The sequence below is a fragment of the Bubalus kerabau genome, chromosome 2 (assembly GCF_029407905.1).
Source record: "Bubalus kerabau isolate K-KA32 ecotype Philippines breed swamp buffalo chromosome 2, PCC_UOA_SB_1v2, whole genome shotgun sequence".
NCBI lineage: Eukaryota > Metazoa > Chordata > Mammalia > Artiodactyla > Bovidae > Bubalus > Bubalus kerabau.
Window position 1 is genome coordinate 123,070,145 of NC_073625.1, and position 25,418 is coordinate 123,095,562.

The window sequence follows — 25,418 nt, forward strand, 5'->3', positions numbered from 1 at the left end:
TTGGTGTTGCATGATCAAAATTATAAACTGAACCAGAGAAGCAAAGACACAATACATGGAGTTGCAAGCTCACGTGGAATGCAAATGATGAAAAGATGGTGAATATACAGACTTATAAAGATACGGGATGGGTGAGTCGTAGGATGAGTAGGGAAAGTAGAAATAAGGATAAAAAGAGTTAAGCTGAGATACGAGGATAGAAGAGTCAAAAATATCTACTGACATTTTTGCTCCCCAAATTAAGTTGTTATAAAATACACCATACTTGTTCAAAAAGACTCACAAAAGTTTTATATACCAGTCACTTTCAGTGAGCAGAACTATGTCACGCAATATTCGTGCAATAAAAATTGACAGAATCCCCTCTAGATGTCAGGCCTTGAGTTAGAAGCTAGGCATTCAGTAGCCAGTAAAAACAGAAATGGCCCTTATTACCATCATATCTTCTAGTCCAAACTAATTCATTCAATTTTTAATCAATTCCTAAATGCAAAATACATTGACTCAGTTTTGTGATATGTGCTTGATAATCAAGGGAAAGCAAAAGAGAGAAGACACTACTTCATACAGAAGAGAGGAATGCAATCATTACAGTAACAAAGTTGAGATATAAGTTAAGTGCCATCAAAACACAAAGTGGGTAATTCATCCAGCCTAATTCACCCTGAAGGAATCACAGATATTTGAATTGAGTTTAAGTTTAAAAGATGAACCTTTAGGTCCTCAGAAGCTCTAAAACTATATGTAAAATGCTGTGTGTATTTATGCATATATGGAATTGTGTGTATGTGTGTGCTCAGTCATATAGTTGTGCCCAACTCTTCGAGATCCCATGGAGTGTAGCCTGCTAGGTTCCTCTGCGTGGAATTAAATAGGTATAATTTGGAAAGAGAATATGATACATACTTTCTTTATATAATAGACTAAGTGCTGTACTATGCTAAGTTGTGTCAGACTCTGCAACTGCATAGACTGTAGCCTACCAGGCTCCTCTGTCTATGGGATTTTCCAGGCAAGAATACTGGAGTGGGTTGCCATTTCCTCTTCCAGAGGATCTTCCTGATACAGGGATCAAACCCATGTCTCCTGCATTTCTTGAATTGGCAGGTGGATTCTTTACCACTGAACCACCTGGGAAGCCATACTTCCTTTATACCCAAAGTTAAATATCACTATATAGGGACTGTAGGGAAAGGAGAGATAAAGAACCAACCAAAATAAGTTGTCAGATCAAATTGAAATGAGCACTTTAAAAATAACATCTATTACATAGACCTTGTACTAACTTCCTGATAATATGTGCTTCCCGATAATATGGCCAACAAGAAGGCCAACCCTGGCAGTGTTTCAGAAATGTGCTTTATTGATGGCACTTTCCAAACATTTTCCTATTCCCTGACAGGTTTCTAAACACTATCCAAACAATTGTGATGAATTTCATACTGAAAATTAAAGGTGGATATAAAATGCCAATTTTAATGATTATACTAAGGACACAGACAACAAGCTTGTTTGAAAATTTATATCCAGAATGGTATCTATACTGTTAAATATCAATTGAGAGCATTTCAGCAGCTGCTATAAATGTAATACCCAAAGCATTCAATAAAGTGGTCTCTCCAATCCTCAGGAAGAAAGGGAACACTGACTTTGTTTTCATAAAGTGTCTTTGGGGAAAAAAAAATTCAAATACCCAATTACAACAGTGAGGAAGAATAACCATCCATTAATATGAACGTCAAAATGACTTGTCTTATTTTAAGGCTCATGTGTCCAAAACATTTAACAATAATAGTGAAAACAACAAGACCATACTTACCTGTGCCATGACCACTATATATCTGGTAGGCTCTGTGAATAAATAGGCAGCCTCCAATTTATACACATGTTGTGTTTCAGAAGTTCTTTCAGAAGCTGGCTATTTGAAATTCAATAAATGACACAAACCGCAGTTTGCTTTTCCAGGTTAGTTACAAATACGGGCTTACTCAACATCTACTGAACATCGATTTCACTCACAAGACTGTTGAATTAGAGAACTGTGAATTCTGGGCCTGGATGAAAAAAACTATGCCATGTAGAAGACAAGGAGAGAAGGGAAGTCATGTGGAGGAAGAAAGCAAAATCCTGCCCCATTTCCCTAAGACTCCAAGACAGAGATGTTGGATTTTCTGTTCCCTCCAATCTCAATTTTTCTGAGCTCTTTCTGATTTCCCAGAGTCCTCTTTTAATAGGTTTCCTTATGTCTCACAGTCTAGTCTACAACCCAATCTGTGTTCAAAGATAGTCCTCCCCTTCAAAGTGCCCTTTGTCTCAGAAGTAAAGCCTGGACCAACCTTCTCTGTGGCCTTTCTGGAGAGCACAGGGTTTGGAACCATACAGATCAGGCCTGCAATTCCAGATTCTCATCCTATCAGCTGGATTGCTTTGAGTAGATTCTATAAGAGAATGTGAAAAGTCTGGGCTCTTGATACAGATAGCATAGTGTTGAATCTTGGACAAATCACTCAACCACTCCACACTTCAGTTTCCTTGACTATCAAATGGAAAAAATAGAGTCTACTTCAAGTTGAAATAACTGAGTGAAATCATTAAAGCATTTAGAATTCCTGTGCTCAGTAAATGTTAGTGATTATTGTTTGTATCTCCAAACATCCATTTCCTAATCTACATAAGGATAATATCTACCTTGATGGATTGTGATGAGTATTATGTATGACGATATTTAAAGTACATAGCACAATGTATTGCCCTAGTGGAATGAAAGAAATATTCAGTTCAGTTCAGCTCAGTTCAGTCTCTCAGTTGTGTCTGACTCTTTGCGACCCCATGTACTACAGCATGCCAGGCTTCCCTGTCCAATACCAACTCCCAAAGCATGCTCAAACTCATGTCCATTGAGTCAGTGATGACATCCAACCACCTCATTCTCTGTCGTCCCCTTCTTCTCCTGCCTTCAATCTTTCCCAGCATTAAAGTGTGCTATAATGAGTCAATTCTTCACATCAGGTGGCCAAAGTATTGGAGTTTCAACTTCAGCATTAGTCCTTCCAATGAATATTCAGGACTGATTTCCTTTAGGATTGACTGGCTTGATCTCCTTGCAGTCCAAGGGACTCTCAAGAGTCTTCTCCAACACCACAGTTCAAAAGCATCAATTCTTGGGTGCTCAGCTTTCTTTATGGTCCAACTGTCACATTCATACATGACTACTGGAAAAAACATAGCTTTGACTAGATGGACCTTTGTTGGCAAAGTAATGTCTCTGCTTTTTAATATGCTGTGTAGATTTGTCATAGCTTTTCTTCCAAGGAGCAAGCATCTTTTAATTTAATGGCTGCAGTTACAATCTGCAGTGATTTTGAAACCTAAAAATATAAAGTCTCTCACTGTTTCCATTGTTTCCCATCCATTTGCCATGAAATGATGGGACCAGACGCCATGATCTTAGTTTTCTGAATGTTGAGTAAAATGAAAGAAACATTAGTTTCCTTTTTTCTTTCATGAGCTTTCATCCTTCTGCTAACAGGGAAGCAAATTTGCTGGAATTGATTAATGTGTCTTTTAACTACTACAGAGTTATTTGTATTACTAAAAGAGACAATTTCTACAATGTCAAGGTAAGGAATTCAGTTGGCAACAACAAAGAGGACTATTGTAGGAGGGCCAAGAAACCTTAGTGGATTCAGGGAGTGATTATTGAAAGTAGAAAGCAAAATAAACAAAAAAAAGTAGCAGCATTGCTACACAGAGATTGGAGAATGCAGTTACCAAGAGATTTGATTTTATTCCCAGAATGGAAGCACTCTTAGGAGTAAAGCTGTCAATCAATTACCAAAATGTAAAGAAATAAAAGGCAGTGTAACACACATCAATAGCAGCTTTTTTTTTCATAATCAGAGAATAGAAAAGATGGCTGGTTACTGGTTGTCTTCTTTAGTCACCTGCACATTGTTGGGTATCTGCCATGGTCATGATTTTATAACCATGATTTTATTTCCTGGTCTCCTTTCCAGGCTTTCAGGTTTTATTCACCCCATGAACATTCCTTCCAGATTTGTATCTTAGCCCTTTTATCACTTTATTTTGTCTACTTAAGGACTTCAACTATCACATAAATGCATCCAGTTGGTTCTCTACCTTCAGCTTTCTTTTTTAATAAGCTTCAGACCCATACACATGTAGCCACTATTAGCCACTGCCATCTAGATGTCACACAGATAAGTCCAACTCATATGACAGGATCTAAATTCATTACTTGTCCCCCAAATCTGTTCCTCCTCTACTATTTCATATCTTGATTAATAGCACTGACATTCGTCTAATCAGGAAAGCCAGAGATCTGGGAATTATCGGAGATACAGAGATGGATATGGCACAATTTTGCCCTCAAGAAACAGTCAAACTCATAGAATGCCTATATGTAAACCTCTCTTTTTAAAACCAATAATAAATTCTCTTATAGAACTCATAATTCTACTTTTTGATAAGAACAGGAATTCTTATTTATAAACTTTGTTGAATTAAACTGAAGTCCTTTGAAACTATGCTGAGGAGGGCATATATCACATTCTTTACCATGTCCTCCCCAGACTGCCGACATATTGCATTGAATACAGCTGATGGTCAACAAGTAGCTGCTGAATATATGCATGAATAAGTGACTATAAAACAATAAAGGAAGCTAAAAGTAACACTGAAGTAGTCACAAATAAATAGCTATATAAGGGTATGTGAGGGAAAATCATTTCAACTGGAAAGAATAGGGGACATTTTGTGAAGGTGTAGAATTTCATCTGTTCTAAAGGAGAAAAAGATGATGTTCCAGGCAGAGGGATGTTCCAGATGAGGAAAAAGTGGAGGAAATAATAGAATATGTATAAAAGTAAAACTTTTATTCAGACAATAAAGTATTCAAAAAATACAAAGAGTGAATAGGGTCTCATTAGAAATGAGAGACCTTTCTACAGATAAATAGATGAATATATTATTTTAAACTGGAAGATATACTTAATAGTGTAAAATTGTTAATGTAATCCTTTTAATCCTTTTTACCATGGAAAAGTACAAACATAGAGACAATATATAATGATCCCTTTACCTGTATCTAGTGTCAAAAGTACCAGTTCAAGCTATGCCTTGTTTCATCTATATTTACTCACTGCATCCCAATATTATTTCAAAACAGATCACAGACATCATACAATTTAATTCATAAATATTTCTGTGTGTACCTCTAAATGACAAGATCCCTTCTGCAAACATAACTACATTACCATTATCATAATTTAAAAAGTAATAGTAATTCATCGATATCATCAACATACTGTCTGGGCTTATATTTCCCTGACTTTCTCCTAACTTATTTTACAACTTTTTTTGAATAAATCATGATCCACTTAAGGACCATACATTGCAATTGGTTGTTATGTATCTTAAATCAGTCTTCTCCACCTCCCCTTCCTTTCCTGTCTCCTTTTCTTGTATTGATTACAGAATGAAGCATATATGAAAAACACTCAAAACATATGTATGAGTTAATGAATTAGTATAAAGCAAATACTTTTATAATCACCACTCAAGTCCAGGAATAGAACATTGACAGTCAGTTTTGAAAGGGCTCACATACTCCATGTCAACTGGACCTTCTTTACTACCTCCCAAAGCAGCAACTATCTGTTTTTGCATAGGGAAATCACTCCTTGTTTTCATTTACAATTTTATTATTCATGTGTGTATCCTTAGATACTATAGTCTCAATCACTAAAGCATTTTAAATGTATTTTGTTTCTTTTAATCTATTCATTCTCACTCTATGTTTCTTTTTTATGGCAATTTATCTGTTGATGAACATAAAACATTTGGCCTATAGAGCTCCTCACTATTTAGATTTTGTTGACTGCAAACTCATGGTACAAATCAATACATTCCTCTGTTCTCTATATTTCCTGAAAAATGGCAGCAGGAGCCAAAGGTTTTATCAGACTCAAATTTAACCCATTTGGCACATATACAGGTAATACTATATTCTTTCATTAAAAGGAATATGGCTGTTTCCCTTCTTATGATAGTAGCACTCATTGATGTATAATGCTTAGATTTAGTAATTCATTGGGGTTTGCAAAGTGATTATATACTTTTATAAAAATATACTTCCCTGCATTATTTCATTACTCAGTGTACATTTCTTATAGAAAAAGCAGAATAAAATCTTGATTGTTTTTCCTGTTTATTTACCAGTTTTCAAGATAATGCTGTTATTTCCTATTAACATCCAAATGCAGCCACATTTTGAAATATCACTATAAATTTATGGATTTTAAACTTAATTCATAAGATGTAACCTGTTAATAGCCTTACTAAAGTTCAAATTATTCCACCCTTGGCCAATGAAAAACTCTTAAATTTGGCTCCCTAAGTCATTTCATTAATGACTTAAACAGAAACAGATACTAAGTTTTCAACTAAGATTACAGAATTGCCTGTTTCTTCTTTTATTTTTTTTCACCTTTTCCTCATGTATATTTTTAAATTATTTTTATGCCTTCTTGATGAGTTCACCCTTTTATTATTCTAAAAAGTCTTCTTTATATCTCATAATATCAATCATCTTACAGTTTACATGATAGTGGTATATCCATTCTAACCTTTCTATATTTATTAATCATTTTTTGATCATTTTCTATCTTCCACTTTTTTTAATCTTCAGGTATTATTTATTGTGTTCATTTTCTGTTATGTTCCTTTTAGTTTAGCATTATTTTTGAAATTATCTTTTTCTAGGATTTTATTGAGTTATATAATTTCTAGAATTTTTTATTCTTATTTGCTATTCTTTCTCATCTTTCATTACTTCTTAATGTCTTTTTGCCAATTTTTAAAACAAGTTACAAATATGTCCTTCTTGCATGCATTCCTTTTCTATAGAAATGTTATTCTGCTTCTTATTTTTCTTTTTTCTTATAGCTTTGAAGGGGATTTTACCTTGATTCTTCTTTTTGTAAAGACTTTTTTTATGTGGACAACGTTTAAAGTCTTTATTGAATTTGTTACAATATTGTTTCTGTTTTATGTTTTGATTTTTTGGACATGAGCCATGTTGGATCTTAGCTCTCCAACCAGGGATGGAACCTTTGCCTCTTGCTCTGGAAGGCAAAGTCTTTTTTTTTTTTTTTTTTTTTAATTTAATTTTATTTTTTAAACTTTACATAATTGTATTAGTTTTGCCAAATATCAAAATGAATCCGCCACAGGTATACATGTGTTCCCCATCCTGAACCCTCCTCCCTCCTCCCTCCCCATTCCATCCCTCTGGGTCGTCCCAGTGCACCAGCCCCAAGCATCCAGTATCGTGCATTGAACCTGGACTGGCAACTCGTTTCATACATGATATTTTACATGTTTCAATGCCATTCTCCCAAATCTTCCCACCCTCTCCCTCTCTCTCAGAGTCCATAAGACTGTTCTATACATCAGTGTCTCTTTTACTGTCTCATACACAGGGTTATTGTTACCATCTTTCTAAATTCCATATATATGCGTTAGTATACTGTATTGGTGTTTTTCTTTCTGGCTTACTTCACTCTGTATAATCGGCTCCAGTTTCATCCACCTCATTAGAACTGATTCAAATGTATTCTTTTTAATGGCTGAGTAATACTCCATTGTGTATATGTACCACAGCTTTCTTATCCATTCATCTGCTGATGGACATCTAGGTTGCTTCCATGTCCTGGCTATTATAAACAGTGCTGCGATGAACATTGGGGTACAAGTGTCTCTTTCCCTTCTGGTTTCCTCAGTGTGTATGCCCAGCAGTGGGATTGCTGGATCATAAGGCAGTTCTATTTCCAGTTTTTGAAGGAATCTCCACACTGTTCTCCATAGTGGCTGTACTAGTTTGCATTCCCACCAACAGTGTAAGAGGGTTCCCTTTTCTCCACACCCTCTCCAGCATTTATTACTTGTAGACTTTTGGATCACAGCCATTCTGACTGGTGTGAAATGGTACCTCATAGTGGTTTTGATTTGCATTTCTCTGATAATGAGTGATGTTGAGCATCTTTTCATGTGTTTGTTAGCCATCTGTATGTCTTCTTCAGAATGGGAGAAGATAATAGCAAATGAAGCAACTGACAAACAACTAATCTCGAGAATATACAAGCAACTCCTACAGCTCAACTCCAGAAAAATAAATGACCCAATCAAAAAATGGGCCAAAGAACTAAATAGACATTTCTCCAAAGAAGACATACAGATGGAAGGCAAAGTCTTAACCACTGAACTGCCAGAGCAGTTTCTTGATTATTTTTTTTGCTCATTATTATGTAAAACTAGTTTTTCCTGAGCTTTAGGATTTAGTTGAACTTTTCAACTTCACAGAAAACTAAACCTTCTTCAAAACTATGCTCTTGAGATTCCCTGATTCTGTTCTGCTCTTCCATTCTCAGCCAGTTCTCTTTCCATGCTCTACATTGCCCTGACCCTGTTTATTTTTATCTTTATTTTGATTAGTAGTTTTTCCTCAGTGTGAGTGGTTGTTTTACAGAGTTCTGAAGCACAAAAACTATTTCAATTCCTTCAGAATGTCTAGCTATAGGCTTTTCAGACCTACCCCTCTATAGAGGGCAAAACCCCTCCCAATGTCAACTGCTATTCTCAAATTCATCCACTGGCTTTTTTGGGATTCTCATGTTCTAGAGCCTACAAGATACCATATTATTTCCATTTCCATCTACTTCCTTCTCTACAGACACTGAATCTATATGGGTCATATTAGTGATTATATCACTTGCTTTACTGAAAGTGATTCTTATGGATAACTTGTCATTGAGTTTTGTTTTAAAAGTTGTTCAGGAGTTTGGGGATTTGGCTCAGGCAGACATTTGAAGAGATAAGAAAACTATGCTGCTGCCACAAATCCATCACCCAATACTTTCATTTTTGATTAAATAATTTCCTAAGGTTTCAGATGTCAAATAAATCACAGATCAAATGTGCCCACAAAGGAGGGCAACCATGAAAACACATACAAGTATTAAATACAGTACTGATTAACTAAAGAGTAGAAATTCACCAGAGGAATTTCTGGTGAAGCGTCTGACTTCACTCAGCAGTGAGTAGAAGTTGGCAATATTTCTCAAATTGTATTTCATAATAAGTTAATAGAAATAAGATAGTTCTGGTAGCCCAGAGATTATAATTTAAGACATGATGAGTTGAGGTAAAGTCTCCACCACTTCCTTTAAAATGGTACAAAGTGAGGAAGCAGTAAAAGATTTGTGTAAAGTTATTAAAGAACAAATTATGATGAGAAAAATCTCAGTTTCTATATTAATTCAACTTAACAAATAGTCATTATTGTTTTAGAGAGGGTAAATGACCTCTAGTTTGCTTACCATATACCAAGTGATGTTTGGTTTGACATTAGAAGGAAAAAATCCATCTATGTTTGGACAAGAGATCTTCTGAACACCATATTCTAAATACAGTTTATGCACTGGAAATTTCATGGGAGAATTGAAGCAGTTATCTTTTTGAACCACTTCCAGAGGAAATGCAACTTTGCTGCAATAGGTGGTATTCCTGAAAAGAAAAATGTTCAGTGAATGAGCAGTTTCATTTGTTTTCATGCTGCAAACATACTGAAATGAGCGAAGGGTATGTACTGAGACTTTATATATTAAGTTCATGTAACAATTAAATGTGTTATGGAAGTATTTCCTAAAACAATAGACATAACAAAATAAAGACAGACACAATGAACTACTATTGATAAACTACTTACATTTTTAGATATACTCCTAAATACACATATGTGTGTGTGTATATGTATTTATGGGCTTCCCTTTGTGGCTCAGCTGGGAAGGAATCCACCTGTAACACTGGAGACCTGGGTTCCATCCCTGGATTGGGAAGACCCCTGGAGAAGGGAAAGGCTACCCACTCCAGTATTCTAGGCTAGAGAATTCCATGAACTGTGTAGTCCAAGGGGTCACAAAGAGTCGGACACGACTGAGCGCCTTTCACTTTCATATGTATTTATATATACACACATATATATACACATATATATCTGTTGTTCAGTCGCTCAGTCGTGTCTGACTCTTTGTGACCCCCATGGGCTGCAGTACTCCAGGCTTGCTTGTCTTTCATCATCTCCCAGAGCTTGTTCAAACTCATATCCATTGTCCTCTGTCGTCCCCTTCTTCTCCTGCCTCCTGCCTTCAGTCTTTCATGCTCACTTGTGTCCAACTCTTTGTGACCCCATGGATCACAGCTCACCAGGCTTCTTGGTCCACAGGATTTTTCTGGGCAAGAATACAGGAGTGGGTTGCTCCCCCTCCTCCAGGGGATTTTTCCTGACCCAAGGATCAAACCTGCATCTCCTGTGTTTCCTGCATTAGCAGGTGGATTCTTTACCACTGAGTCACCTGGGATATAAAATGTTTAATTTTACCCTTAAAACACTCTTAATAACACTAGTACTGGAAAGACAAAGGTAAGAACAGCATATTAACTCATGGTTGATAATGGTATAAACAAGTTCTGGAAAAGAAATGTTTCCAAAAGTATTTTTAAAAGCTTTAACCTTTGCCCTAGTCACCCTATTTCTGAAGATGTTTTCACATGACAGAAGTAGGAAAAGTGAGAATAGAGAGAGCACATGATCAAAAATGTCCATCCTTTGCTGTATCAGCAAGGAAGATATTGGAATCATTAGAAACACATATGAAAAGGAAGCCTGTAAAAAAACCATGGTACAACCATCCAAAGTTGTTGAACACACACACACACACACATAAATCAAGCACGAAGGGAAAAACTAACAAATGCATAAAATGTGTTAAGATGGCTGGGGAACTGTATTTATGTCTTTAATGTTTATATAAGCACAATACCTAATTTTTTAGTTGGCACTAAATAAATATTTGTTAGCTACATTGGATAGATGTAAAATTGTGTTACATATAGGAAAACAATGAAAAGAACATAGATAATAACAATAAGTGATTTTTTAAGGGTGATATGTAAATAGGTCATTAATTGTTCACCCTCTTTTGTGATTTCTCTCAATATTTAAAACATCTTTTATACTCAGTAACTCATGAACTAAGACTAAATCCAAAGAAGGTGTGGGAGAATTTATTACCCTTCCCAAGATGGGAGGAAAGAGCATTTAAAGATGACTTAAGAAGAGATGGCAAGAATACACAGAAGAACTGTACAAAAAAGATCTTCACGACCCAGATAACACGATGGTGTGATCACTGACCTAGAGCCAGACATCCTGGAATGTGAAGTCAAGTGGGCCGTAGAAAGTATCACTACGAACAAAGCTAGTGGAGGTGCTGGAATTCCAGTTGAGCTGTTCCAAATCCTGAAAGATGATGCTGTGAAAGTGCTGCACTCAATATGCCAGCAAATTTGGAAAACTCAGCAGTGGCCACAGGACTGGAAAAGGTCAGTTTTCCTTCCAATCCCAAAGAAAGGCAATGCCAAAGAATGCTCAAACTACCGCACAATTGCACTCATCTCACACGCTAGTAAAGTAATGCTCAAAATTCTCCAAGCCAGGCTTCAGCAATATGTGAACCGTGAACTTCCTGATGTTCAAGCTGATTTTAGAAAAGGCAGAGGAACCAGAGATCAAATTGCCAACATCCACTGGATCATCGAAAAAGCAAGAGAGTTCCAGAAAAACATCTATTTCTTCTTTATTGACTATGCCAAAGCCTTTGACTGTGTGGATCACAATAAACTGTGGAAAATTCTGAAAGAGATGGGAATACCAGACCACCTGATCTGCCTCTTGAGAAATTTGTATGCAGGTCAGGAAGCATCAGTTAGAACTGGACATGGAACAACAGACTGGTTCCAAATAGGAAAAGGAGATCGTCAAGGCTGTATATTGTCACCCTGCTTATTTAACTTACATGCAGAGTACATCATGACTGGACTGGAAGTAACACAAGCTGGACTGGAAGAAGCACAAGCTGGAATAAAGATTGCCGGGAGAAATGTCAATAACCTCAGATATGCAGATGACTCCACCCTTATGGCAGAAAGTGAAGAGGAACTAAAAACCCTCTTGATGAAAGTGAAAGTGGAGAGTGAGAAAGTTGGCTTAAAGCTCAACATTCAGAAAACGAAGATCATGGCATCCGGTCCCACCACTTCATGGGAAATAGATGGGGAAACAGTGGAAATGGTGTCAGACTTTATTTTTCTGGGCTCCAAAATCACTACAGATGGTGACTGCAGCCATGAAATTAAAAGACGCTTACTCCTTGGAAGGAAAGTTATGACCAGCCTAGATAGCATATTCAGAAGCAGAGACATTACTTTGCCAACAAAGGTCCAGCTAGTCAAGGCTATGGTTTTTCCTGTGGTCATGTATGGATGTGAGAGTTGGACAGTGAAGAAGGCTGAGCACCGAAGAATTGATGCTTTTGAACTGTGGTGTTGGAGAAGACTCTTGAGAGTCCCTTGGACTGCAAGGAGATCCAACCAGTCCATTCTGAAGGAGATCAGCCCTGGGATTTCTTTGGAAGGAATGATGCTAAAGCTGAAACTCCCGTACTTTGGCCACCTCATGCGAAGAGTTGACTCATTGGAAAAGACTCTGATGCTGGGAGGGATTGAGGGCAGGAGGAGAAGGGGACAACAGAAGATGAGATGGCTGGATGGCATCAGTGACTCGATGGACATGAGTCTGAGTGAACTCCGGGAGTTGGTGATGGACAGGGAGGCCTGGCGTGCTGCGATTCATGGGGTTGCAAAGAGTCGGACATGACTGAGTGACTGATCTGATCTGATCTGATCTATGACAATGGTAATAAGGTGGAAAGTGTGAGTGGCAAGCATGATCTTTGCCTATAAATAACAAAAGGTCTTCCAAGAAGAAAAAGTGTTCCATAGGTGGACATTACAGAAGGTAAACTTCAGCTTAATAAGATACATTTTCTGACTATAAAAATAAAGAGATGAACAATGGTTAGACTAACTTTTCCAGCTTCATAAGTCAAATATGAATGTTATCTTAATAGAGGTATTGAAGCAAGAATACAAACAGTAAAATCCTAGAGGATGAACCTGAGCTTTATGGTGTTAATGACATCAAGCCTATGATTTCACATGGTTCAGCTTAAGGTCATTCTCAGTTTAAGAATTGCCACAGGATTATAGGAGGCTTCTGATGCCTCCACCAGAGAAGTTCAATTCAAATTTTCTCTAAAGATGTAGAAGACAGGCAGAAGGTGAACTGAAGAGATGGCAGTCTGGAAACTGATAACAGTAAAGATATACTCAGACCTTGAGGATCATGAGCCCTGCTCCTATAATGAAAAGAATGCTGATAATGTTTGAGAGAGAGCTCTAGAGAAGTAGTACGTTGGTAAGGAAAAAGAAATAGAGGTAGTGAAACACTAGAATGCATAGCATAGACAAAGGTCAACCAGAAAGCTACTGACAACCTGTTCCCAGGTATTTGCTGAGGTCCATGTATGGAATGTTACTAGATTATTAATTGTCAAAGATAATAAGGGGCTCAAAGAACATTTAGGCCAACTTTCTCATTTTGTGGGTATAGATACCAAAGCTGTGTTAGAACATAAACAATGGACACATGAGCTCCTTGGAAGTCTAAACCCAGTCTAGAGTTCAATCTAATAAAATGAAATAGAAGGGGTGAAAGCCTCAATGGACTTAAGAGGTAACAAGAGACTTTCAAGGTCACATTGATTAATATGTGGGCTTTTTTTGTGATAAAGAAGTGTTTTTTCACTAATTCACAGCATTGGCTAAATTTATCAAAATATAATTATAGTTCTCCATCAGAGAACAGTTAATGTCCATGAGAGACAACATTCAAAAGATGTGGGGCTACCTATTCTTCTCTTATTGTTATGTCATCCAGCTCTACTATTATCAGCTAGGTTGTGTCCTCCACTCCAAATTCATATGTTGAAGTTGAGTACTTGAGAATGAGACTGTATTTGGAGATAGGTCTTGAAATTAAGTCAAAGCAAGATGATATGGGTGGACCCTAATCCAATAAAACTGATGCTCTTACAAGAAGAGAGGACTGGGACACAGAAGACATGGGGGGAAAAGATGCTAAGACCTGAGGATAATATGTTCCTGTACAAGCCAAACAGCAATGAATGAAACAACCATGCTGGCACGTTGATCTGGGAATTCTAGCTTCTAGAACAATAAGAAATCATATTTCCATTGTTTAAGCCACCAATCTGCAGTATTTTGTAATGGAAGCCTAGAAAAACAAATGTATTTATTAAATGGTAGGAAACAATGTTTTAAAATACTCCCATAACCTAGATGGGAGTTTAAAAAACAAAGTAAAGCCTGAAAGCTAAAAGGGGACCTCAGGGAGTCAAAGAACTAAGCCTTAAAGTGGTAAGTTTTCAGAGGAACCTCAGTTTTTTCAAGATTTTTTTTCAGAGCAAAAACAATATTAATCTGTTGTAAAAGAAAAATTGGTATACTATGAAGTAAAATGCAGAATCTACATGAAACTTCAGAAGAAAAAAATGTGGGTTTGTAATAAAATTTGCAGTAATGGTAGAATGTTTTGGATTATATTCTTAGATTCCCAGAGATCTGGTGTTCATTTGCTTTATATGGAAACTTTGGTGAAAAGTTTGAAAAGCATTGTTTTAAGTGCATTTGATGCTTCTCAAGTATTCTTTCATCTATATGGCATGCTGAGGCTTTTGCTCAGTTGTGTCTGATTCTTTGTGACCCCATGGACTATATAGTCCATGGAATTCGTCAGGCCAGAATACTGAAGTGGGTAGCTGTTCCCTTCTCTAGGGGATCTTCCCAACCCAGGGATCGAACCCAGGTCTCCCTCATTGCAGGCGGATTCTTTACCAGCTGAGCCACCAAAGAAGCCCTTATTCTGTTCTAGGCACTTAAAAAACTGCCAAGAATAACAGACATGAACAGGTTCTACTGCCAGCCCTGTTCACTGTATAAGGAAACAGATACATCTCCAAGTGACTCAAAAGTGGAGGTAGATTCCAGTGTCAAGGAAAAGGAACATATGAATAAACTTCCATCTCTAGACAACTCTGATGTATGTCTGGTTTGAAAAGGAACCACCAATGGAGAATGTTCTCAGAAGCTCAACCTTTCTCTCTGCACATCTCTTTCAGCTAATCTCAGCTAAGCCAATGAGGTGAAGAGTAACTCTTTCTGGATAAATGCTTCCTTCTTCTCCTCCCCAGCTTTACATCATTTGGATAAGGGTTCAGGAACAGAAGCAAAACGGGAAAGACACCACAAGGGTCAGCCTACCTTAACATGCAGGTATAGTTTCCCGTGTCATTGAGAAGCGTGGGCCGGAACCAGAGCACGTCTTTTTCCTTACTAATGCGGTTCTCAGGGAGGCGGAAGTTAATTGGCTCCTCCAGGTCCCGGTCCTGCCTTGTCCAATACCAGATGAGAGTAAGGCCTGCTGAATGGGCTGTGCTGTAGTTATATTTCAAGAAGTGTTCAAAGAGGGGGCACTTAATACGAGCTGGTTCATCTTCATACACTTGGATCTGCCTCATGGTATCTAGTCCCCAGTCATCGCAGCGTTCTGGAATAATCAAAAAGAAAGAAAAGGCAGCTGAATCATCTCACCTCCAAAGAACATACCTTCTCCTTAGGATACCCTCAGCCTTTTTCAGGACCCTCTTCTCTGGTCATATTAATTGGCCTCTTTCTAATAAATGCTTATAATAGACAGCTGTGCTGTGAAGAGATGACTTCCCCTCATTCCTTCATCATCTTTTGACTGTCTCTTGGATAACAGTGTGATCTGATAGTTTGATCCTGTTGAACCGAACAAGGCATGAGGGAGAATCTCACCTGGACAAGAATTCATGTGCTCTTTCACTCCTCTGCGGACAAAGGCAATTCTAAGGATAAGATCTTAACTGAAAAGAGAAGCCCCCTAGTTCTCCCCTGGTCTCCGAATTTGGGGGCTAGATCGTCACTGTTCAATAGCAGTAAAATGCCTGCCACATATTTAAGTAAAACGCCTGCCACATCATTTTAGATGTCTTGACTGCCACAGTAAGGAAATAAAAAGAAGCAGGTAAAATTAATTTTTACATTTTATTAAACTTGATACATCTAAAACATCACAAATATTAATATTTTATACTTACATTCTTTTTTATACTAAATCTTCAAAATTCAATATACTTTACCCTTGTTGCACATATCAGACCGACTACAATACACAGGAAAGCTTTCTAGTAAAAAGGAGATACATAGGGTAGAGCTTAGGCACCCTGCTGGTAGCTACACCCTACAGAAGCAGAACTGTCAGACCTTTTCACAGCTGATCAAAGATGTAAGAGCAGGGCCAGCTTGCATCAACTGAGTTGAACTTATCTTACTAGAACTGCCCAGACAACTTACAGACTCATGAGCAATAATACATGAGTAATAAATTAAAAAAGGTTTGTGATCATTTGTTAGGCAACATCTTGGGGGTAACAGATAGCTAATAAAACAACTAACAGTGACTAATGTTGATAAAAGCAAAGAATTCGAAGATTTATGACTTGCAAAATGTTTTGTAAGTAAGTAATAAATCTCTAAATAAATAATAGATCTCCGGGAAATTTAACAAACTGACTTTTCTAAGACTCAACAAATTAGTACTGTTTACAACTGTAATGCTTCATTTAGAAACACCTTTTAAAATCCAATATACAAAAAAAGAACTGGGAAGACCAACATTTTGTTCACATTAAGACAAATTGATATATTTTTTTAATTGATATTAAAATATTTTAATTAAACATATATCATAACGTTCTTTAAATATATTTTCACCCACACTGCAAAGTTGTAGAATTAGGTCATTTAGTTTACAGGACATTTTAACCACTGTTTTTTTTTTTTTTTTTTCCAGATAAGTAAGTCAGGTTGAATACATGCATCTAATTTCATCCCTTAATGAAACTTCACTAAAACTAATTTTTTGAGACATTATCCCAAGTAACAGCAATAATAAGAGAAAAGACAATAGCAATACCATAACAAAACGGTGACCAGTTTGGCCCATTTAAATGAAAAGTCCTAAATGAGGAGAGGAAAGCTAGAGAACAAACCAATCTGCAAAGTAGAATGCAAAAAACATCAGGAGAAAGTGTCACTATCAAGATAAGTAATCACTACTACCTTAACACCCAATATTTCTGGGCTCTCTTCCTAGGCATATTGTAAGATTGTACTTTTATGTCCTTCTGAAATAATAGGATGCCATGTGACTCACTTTGGCCAAAATGATGTACCAAGTGTCACATGTAGTGAGTGTTTTAAGAGCCAGAGTATGTTTCACTATGCTTCCTTTTCTTCTGCCTTAGCAAGTATGAAAACATAGACATTGAGACTCCTTTAGCTTATTTCCCTTGATATAGATGGCATATGGAAAAGCTTTACTATTTTAAGTCATAGAGAATTAGGATTGCTTATGGAGGAGCCTGGTAGGCTGCGGTCCGTGGGGTCGCTAAGAGTCGGACACGACTGAGCGACTTCCCTTTCACTTTTCACTTTCATGCATTGGAGAAGGAAATGGCAACCCACTCCAGTGTTCTTGCCTGGAGAATCCCAGGGACAGGGGAGCCTGGTGGCTGCCGTCTGTGGGATCACACAGAGTCGGACATGACTGAAGTGACTTAGCAGCAGCATTACCAATATGAATCATCTATATTATCCTAGCAAATGCAACCACATACCTTAAAAATAAGCACATATATACAATAGTAAAATAAGGAGAAGTGGATGAAGGCTATGTCAAAAAGTGACATTTTTTGTTCCAAGCCCACCCTCCTGGCACTCAGTAACCTTTCTCACTGAGCTTCAAGGATTGGAACAGCCAGGAAAGTGTAAACAGATTTACACTCCAGGCAGGAGAATGAATGAATCTTCTCTAGGAAACCTGACTACTTTCAGAGGAAAGATCTAACAATCTTACTAAGAGAGAATTTTTTTAAATGACTTATACAGCCATATCATTTAACATAAAAAGCTCAAGATTAACAAACTCCACACACACACTTAGAATTTCTAATCAGCTTCCTAATCACTTCTTCTTAAATACGAACAGCCCTAGGAGACATCTGATAAAAATCTCTACTATTAACCGTAACACCCAAAGAATCATGTAAAAAAATTTTGATAAAACCAAAATTATTCAAGAAGTCTTTGAAAACAAAACTATCATTAACATCCTCAGAGAGATAAGGAAACTTCTACATTCATCAAGCGAGAACAGGATGATACAACAAAGGACTATTCAGAGAAAAACAAAAAACTCATTAAAATTAAAAACGTGATTGAAGAGAGGTAAATTTTAATAAATGGTTTATTTGGAAGTTGAAATTGAGAATTTTCTAAAGAGTAGATAGAATACAAAGAAAAATAAATAAAAAATAGACAAGAAAGTTAGAAGACTAGTCCAGGAGTCTTAAGATCTCCTTAATAGAATCCCCAAAAGGAAAAAAAAAAAAAAAAAGGAGAAAACTCTCAATTAAATAACTCAAAGCAAAAACAAATCTCAGAACTAAAATACATAACCTTCTAAATTAAAAAGAGCTGTCAATTGCTCCAGCACTGTGGATGGAAACAGACTTGCACCACAAAAATATTTTTTAAAACCAAGAAAAGAAAAGATTATATAAACTACTGGCAAGTAAGAAAGAGAAAAAAAAAAATAGTCACATACTAGGAAGACTAGGAATCAGAATGGCTTTGCAACTCTTAAAAACAAGACTAGAAACTAGAAGATAATGACTCAATGCATCTTATGGAAATGTTTTATCAATCTTGAATCTTAAACCCAACTAACATTTTCAGACTCATAAAGACTCAGTAATTTTTCTTCCTATACTATTTTTCAAGAAGCTTCTGGGGAATTTGTGTCCAGAAAAAAAAAGAGAGGAAAAACAACAGAGGCAAAAATGAGATCAAGGATTAGGGGGATCCAACTAAAGGGAGAGGGGAAGGGATTCCCAGGATAGCAATGCAGAACATCCTAGGAAAGCAGCTATACATTAGGGTTTGATGCTAAATCAGTATAGATAGAAGGAAAATGGAGATCACCAATAAAGGAAAAAAACTGTAACTGATGGATTATCTGATTAGATTACCACAGTGAACAATTATGCTGAAGGGCAATTGAAAAGTATAAAAATATTTACCAAAAGATACTTATTAGGGATTTCTCTGGTGGTCCAATGGTTAAGACTCCCTATTTTCATTGCAGGGGTTGAAAGTTCAATCCCTGGTCAGAGAACTAAGATCTCACATGATGAACTAAGATCCCACATAATTTAAATTGATCCCACATCCTTTTTTAAATTGTTATTTTGGCTAGGGAGTTTTGCTTTGTTTTGTTTTAATGTGGACCATTTTAAAAGTCTTTATTGAACTTGTTACAATATTGCTCTATGTTTTGGATTTTTTGGCTGGGAGGCATGTGGGATCTTAGCCCCTACACCAGGGACCCAACCCACACCCAGTGCATTGGAAAGCAAAGTCTTAACCACTGGACAGAAGTCCCAGCCCTAAGAAGTCTTTATGACCCTGAACAATTAATAATAGCAAGACAGATGATAAGTGACAGATGGATTTTTTTTGTTTTTTGGTAAAGATAAGAGAATGCTAATTGTGAAATGAAATGGAAAAAGAGACATCAAAACCAGAAGCATGTACTCAGGCAGACAAATTTAGAACAAAGTTTGAAATGGAATTTTGGTGTTCACCGGGGCAGACTGTGTCTAAGACTGGGTAAATGTTCATTAGTTCTGTTTTCTCTTCTTGGCCCGTATGAAACCTGCACATCCTTGGCAATTGGGTTGGGATCATGTGACTTGGTTCTGGCCAGTGAGGGACCAGAAATACTGTACAACTTGAAATTCTCAGCATAATCTTTGGTGCTTTCTCTTTCCCTTCCATGGAGTCCTTGAATTTGCGAAAAGTGCAGCATGACAACATGGAAGGAGCCTGGATTCCTGCCATCAGTCAAAGCAGGGATTCTCAGGAAAGCTTTGAAAGCCTCTCACTTTCAAAGAGTTAAGCCAAATCTCTATCAATTAAGCCACTGAGATGTAAGACATTAATTTGTTATACAAGTAGTATTGACTAATAAAGGAAGCCAGAATTTTTCTTTCATAATATAATAATAAATCAAGAGCAAACAGACTTATTTTTAAAACAACATATGTTAAAGGCCCTTACATAGTAAAATTTAAACACAGGTTAACAAAAATTTCTGTTTTATTCACTGAATATCTTTTCAACCAAATTAAATGCAATACAGTGTCAAGGGGAAAAGACATCTTACATCTGCAATGTATCTCCCTTGCAGAATATTTCATGGGTCAAATGAGTATATCTATAGAGTGAATCAGACTCCTTTACAATAGGGACCAAAAACACACATATTAGTATTTGTAAGCATTAGTAAAAATGATATTAGTATTGAGTTTTTTGGGGGGGGGCATTTACCCATTTCAAATTAGTTCTGTGAGTTCTTTAACTTTCCCTAGCCAGCCACCTGAGGGAACTTTGTCAGAGATTTTTAGATTATTCAATGAACAAATAAAAATAAAATCTATGACAATGGGCAGGAATGTCATGCAATACCAAATTAATTATATGATTCACTGCAGGCACCAGGCAAAGAAGATACTGGGGAAATGGCTGTTATGCAAATAGATGTACCTCTAATAACAGCAAAGGGAATTTAACGAATTACTGACACAGAGAATTACTTTTTTGTTTAAAATGTCCCTTCTCATCCAGTGTACTCCATAGTGGAAGTCCTCTCTAAGCTGGCCCCTCAACATGGGAGGACTATAAAGTCATCATTTCCCTCAGTCAAAGGATTTCTTAAGGCTGGGGCTTGGTGGCACAGAACTAATGGGAATGTGCAAAGCCAAGTCACTGGAAAATCAACCCACGCTCCTGACAGCAATTAGCATTTATATAGCAGGGTATACATTTTAACTAATTAATCTCACAACACCCTCTTGGGCTTTCATGCCCATTCCCACATTACATGCCAGGAAATGAAGACAGAAAGATTAATTGACTTACTTTTGCCTGAGTGGTAGCACAAATAAAAGCTGCCTGAACATAGCTCTGGGAGGCTTGTTCCAAAGCTATGTTCACACATACAAAGCAAGATATTTCCCACAGGAAAGCTACTCATATATTTGTATTTATTAAATATTTACTGGAAGCCTGCTGTGTTGGGTGCTACAGTAAAGAGAATGTAAATTTAAGAAATCAAGAAGCTCAAGTACAGGAGGAAAAAAAGGGGGGTGGGGAGGAGTTTTAAATATTGGAAGAACTAAGGTGGAATTAATGTCTATATGTAATTATTTGTCCTGTGCCACTTACTTACAACCTTGGACAAAATGCTTCCCCCTCAGATTCATGTGTCATATGCCTATTGTATAGTGCTGTATGGAAAGCTGAGGTCTGGAGATATGTAAAGAACTCAGTATATATTAGCTGGATCTGCATGATAAATCTGAGTGGGTCTTTGTCCAGAAAGAGGTTAATAATGTTGGAAAGAGAAAGACAGACACAAAATTAATTACAAGAAAATACTTGGTAGAATGAATGAACCAACTGTTAAAACAGGCTTCTAAGCAGGACAGTAGTCATTATATTAGTATAGTATAGTAGTGTAGTGTAGTATAGTATCATATAGTGTAGTATTGTATAGTAAAGTATAGTATAGTATAGTATATATACATGGTGCAGGTAGAAATAACAATCCTGAGATTGAGTTTAGATGAGAACCAGGACCTTTTAACATCCTATCTTGGAATGCGGCGTAGATGAAGTCACCTTAAAAACTCCTATCAGCCCCTTCTAGCAGTCCTATGTCTGAGGGCAGAGACTCAGTCTAATGGAAGGCTGGTTTTACAACAATCTTGGTGATTTTGAATAGTTTTGTTTTTCTAGTAGTATACTTGGCTCCTCATGAAAATTACCCTGGTACTGTGACCCAGACCCACTCTAGTGTTCTTGCCTGGAGAATCCCAGGGACGGGGGAGCCTGGTGGGCCGCCGTCTATGGGGTCGCACAGAGTCGAACACGACTGAAGTGACTTAGCAGCAGCAGCAGCAGAAACTGTGACCCAGAGAGAATCTAAAGTGTGAGCAAGCTGGTTAGGCTGGGAAGCAACACTGAATGAGTGACATGAAGACAAGAAGTAAATCAACAGACTAAGTGTGGGCATGTCTCTGAGGTAAGATAGAGAAGTGTCAGACACAAAACCCTTAGCAGGAGCCCTGAGGGAGAAGACATGCACAGAGCATTAACATTGGGGTTAACAAACATGATTCAGAAGCAGACTTTAATACCCACTGACAGTATTAATTCAACTAAAAATAACTACTGAGCAACCCATCCTGCGTGTGTGTGTCACTTCAGTCATGCCTGACTCTTTGCGACTGTATGTACTGTATCCCATCATGCTCCTCTGTCCATGGGATTCTCCAGGCAAGAATGCTGGAGTAGATTGCTATGCCCTCCTTCAGGGAATCTTCCCGACCCAGGGATGGAACCTGAGTCTCTTATGTCTCCTGCATTGGCAGGCAGCTTCTTTACCACTAGCGCCACTTAAGCCAAGTACTGAAGCAGGTACTTAGAATTCATTGGTGAATTAAATAAAGGTCTCACAGAGTATACCTTCTTACATAAGGAGACTGACAATAAAAATGCTAAGTAAGAAAAGCTTAGAGTACATTGGAAGGTAATAAGCCAATGAAACAAAGAAAAACACTGAATCTCATAAGAGGGATCAAGAATGAGGGAGTGGGGGAGAGAAGAGAGTCATAAGTATGAAATTTTTAAAAAGATAGGCAGGGTAAGTCATTCAACTATAATAAACCTCAGTTTCCACATCCAAAACATGAAGATTAAAATAGTACAGAGTACTTAAGAAAAACAGAGTGAGGCAGGGATAAAAAGTACTATAGAAACTATAAAGCTCTATACATGTACCCGTTGCAATTTATATGTAGACTGCCGTTCTCTACGTGACCTGTGGAAAATGATTCTTTTCTCCAGGTCTGTGGTAGAAACTGTTAAACATGTCTCACTTACCATGTTCCTGCACCCTTCTTTTTTTAGCGTTTGGGAATTTCCACTTGGGTATACAGCCATTCAGAATAAAGGCTACATTTTCCAGCTTCAGTCTCACCTGGATAGAGTCAGGGGACTAAGTTCTGGCCAATGGAATATGTGTGAAATCATCATGTGGAAGATTTCAGAAAGTTGCCTTGAGAAACATTGACATACTGGATGTTTCCTGGGCTTTGCTACTACCCTACTTCTTCCATCTTGCTGCTGGAAACATGAAAAGTGACAGCTGAAACTACCTTATTGACCATAAGAATAAAGGCCACACCCTGAAGATGGAGGAAGGTGAAAGTGAGAGGAGATGGGGCCGTGAATGAAGTATGGAGCTGCTTAATCAAACCTGAATATTCTACCTCTAGATTTTACATAAGAAATATCCTTTCTACTAGAAGTGTGGTCCATGACCACTATCTCATTAGCACCCCTTGAGAATTTGTCAGAATTACAGACTTCCAGGCCCCACTTATACTCACTATATCAGAATCTACAGTTTAACAAGATCCCTAGGTGATTTCTATGGAAGTATTAATTTATTTTGAATCTTCTTATTCACAGCTGATCATTATCCTAATTGATAACAATGTCCTATTTCATCTCTTATAATAAGTAGGTTGTTGAACTATTTCTGAGGTTGTATCCACCCTGTGAGTCTATGACTCCGATTAACATTTACATTTAAAAATATATTCTCTTTTGTTCCTCTGTGGAAAAAATATTTAAACCATCCAGATATTTTTTTAGCAGTGTCTTATTATAAACCACCAGTTCTCAGAAAATAAAATTTATAAACTACATTTCCTAGAGCATGATTTAAGTGAAAAAAAAAAAAGATGATTAAAACTTCGATAATTTTTATTCAGAGCAGAGCTACTCAAAGGTCTAGAAAATGTTGCTGAAATTTAATAGTTGTCAACTAAGCCATCACAAGGAGAGAGACAAGTTCCTCATGGGGGAGGAAAGCTGGAGAGACTCTGAGCACCCATCAGACATCTCAGGATGCTTGTACTGTTCAATAATACTCAGCTAATAACTGGCAGATGGCTTTCCTGGCACAGATAATTAGACATACCTTACTCCCACCAAAGAAAGGAGTTTTCTTGATTGAAAAAAAAAAAAAAAAAAAGAACTAGCTCCAAGAGGATAAGATTTGCCAGATAAGAAAAGAACACCAAATTCAGAAAGTGTGTTGGGGGAGGGTAAGGATCTACAAGTTACAGCTTCAGTTTTGCAGTTTAGAGTTTGCTGCTAGAAAAAGTATTATTCCAGATAGTATATAACGCTTCCTTGACACACTGAGCACTTATCATTACACTGACCTAAAGGCTGCTATTTTATATCAATTAGAAGAGGTAGTCCTTATAATTAAAACAACAACAAAAAAGTAGAGAAAGTCATTACCAGGCAAACAAGAAAATAAAGATAAGAGGTGAAAAAGGACAATGAAATCTCACAATTGGTTGAAAACAACCAAACCAGCGATGTTTAGATCTAAAACATACACCAAAGCAGGTGATACTTACAGTTAGAAAATCAAACCATCTGAAGGATCACCGAGTTACGATCTTTCTAACTCCACAGCACTGGCACTCTAGGGTCTCTGAACAGTTTGGTTTTTACTCAATACCTGCCATGTGGCTGTTTCTCTCCCAGTCTGTGACCATGAGTGTCACTTTCTACAGAGCTCTCCTTGTGACAGAGGACTTGAGAAAAAAACCTGGTGCTCTAGAAATGTTTACAGTTCTCAGGTCTAGAGGAGCTGCTGAAGGTCTCCAGGCTCACTCTTGGTCTCCATCAAGTCATCCCCCAACTGGTGTCTGGAGCACCATCAAAGAGACCCTTCATCATCATGAGTTAATGTCCAAGAAAGGCCCATAGCTGCCCTTCCTGCTGCTGTGTATAATAAGGAGAAATATGGAATAGCATTATCTAACAGCTGCCTAGAAAAGGCTCTGCTTCTCTCATCAACGTGGCAGCAGGGGTGAGCAGGCTAAAGAATGGATTGTGGGTGTGTTGCCTCTTTACCATGGTTCCATTATTTTCTTAAAAAAAAAAAAAATCACTGTAATGAGCATCCTCATGTGGCTGAAGGGAGTGATTTTCTTTGCAGGGCTGTTGTGACAATAAATAAACTGGCTTATGTCAAGTGTGACACAGTGCACTGGGGAAACTCGAAGCAGTCATTAGCTGGTTTTTATGTTTTTTCCCCAAGCAACTTTTTCTAATCCATGATT

At 37.3% G+C, this 25,418-nt stretch overlaps 1 protein-coding gene across 1 annotated transcript in view; it reads right to left on the reverse strand.

Moving 5' to 3' along the window:
• The window catches only part of IL1RAP (interleukin 1 receptor accessory protein), a 145,596-nt gene that overhangs the window by 30,715 nt on the left and 89,463 nt on the right, over nucleotides 1–25,418 (reverse strand). Inside the window, exons 3-4 of the mRNA XM_055568706.1 lie at nucleotides 15,322–15,607; nucleotides 9,399–9,585 (exon numbers count right to left, since the gene is read on the reverse strand). Of these exons, the coding sequence (XP_055424681.1) occupies nucleotides 9,399–9,585; nucleotides 15,322–15,607 (473 nt within the window). The remainder of the gene's footprint in view (nucleotides 1–9,398; nucleotides 9,586–15,321; nucleotides 15,608–25,418) is intronic.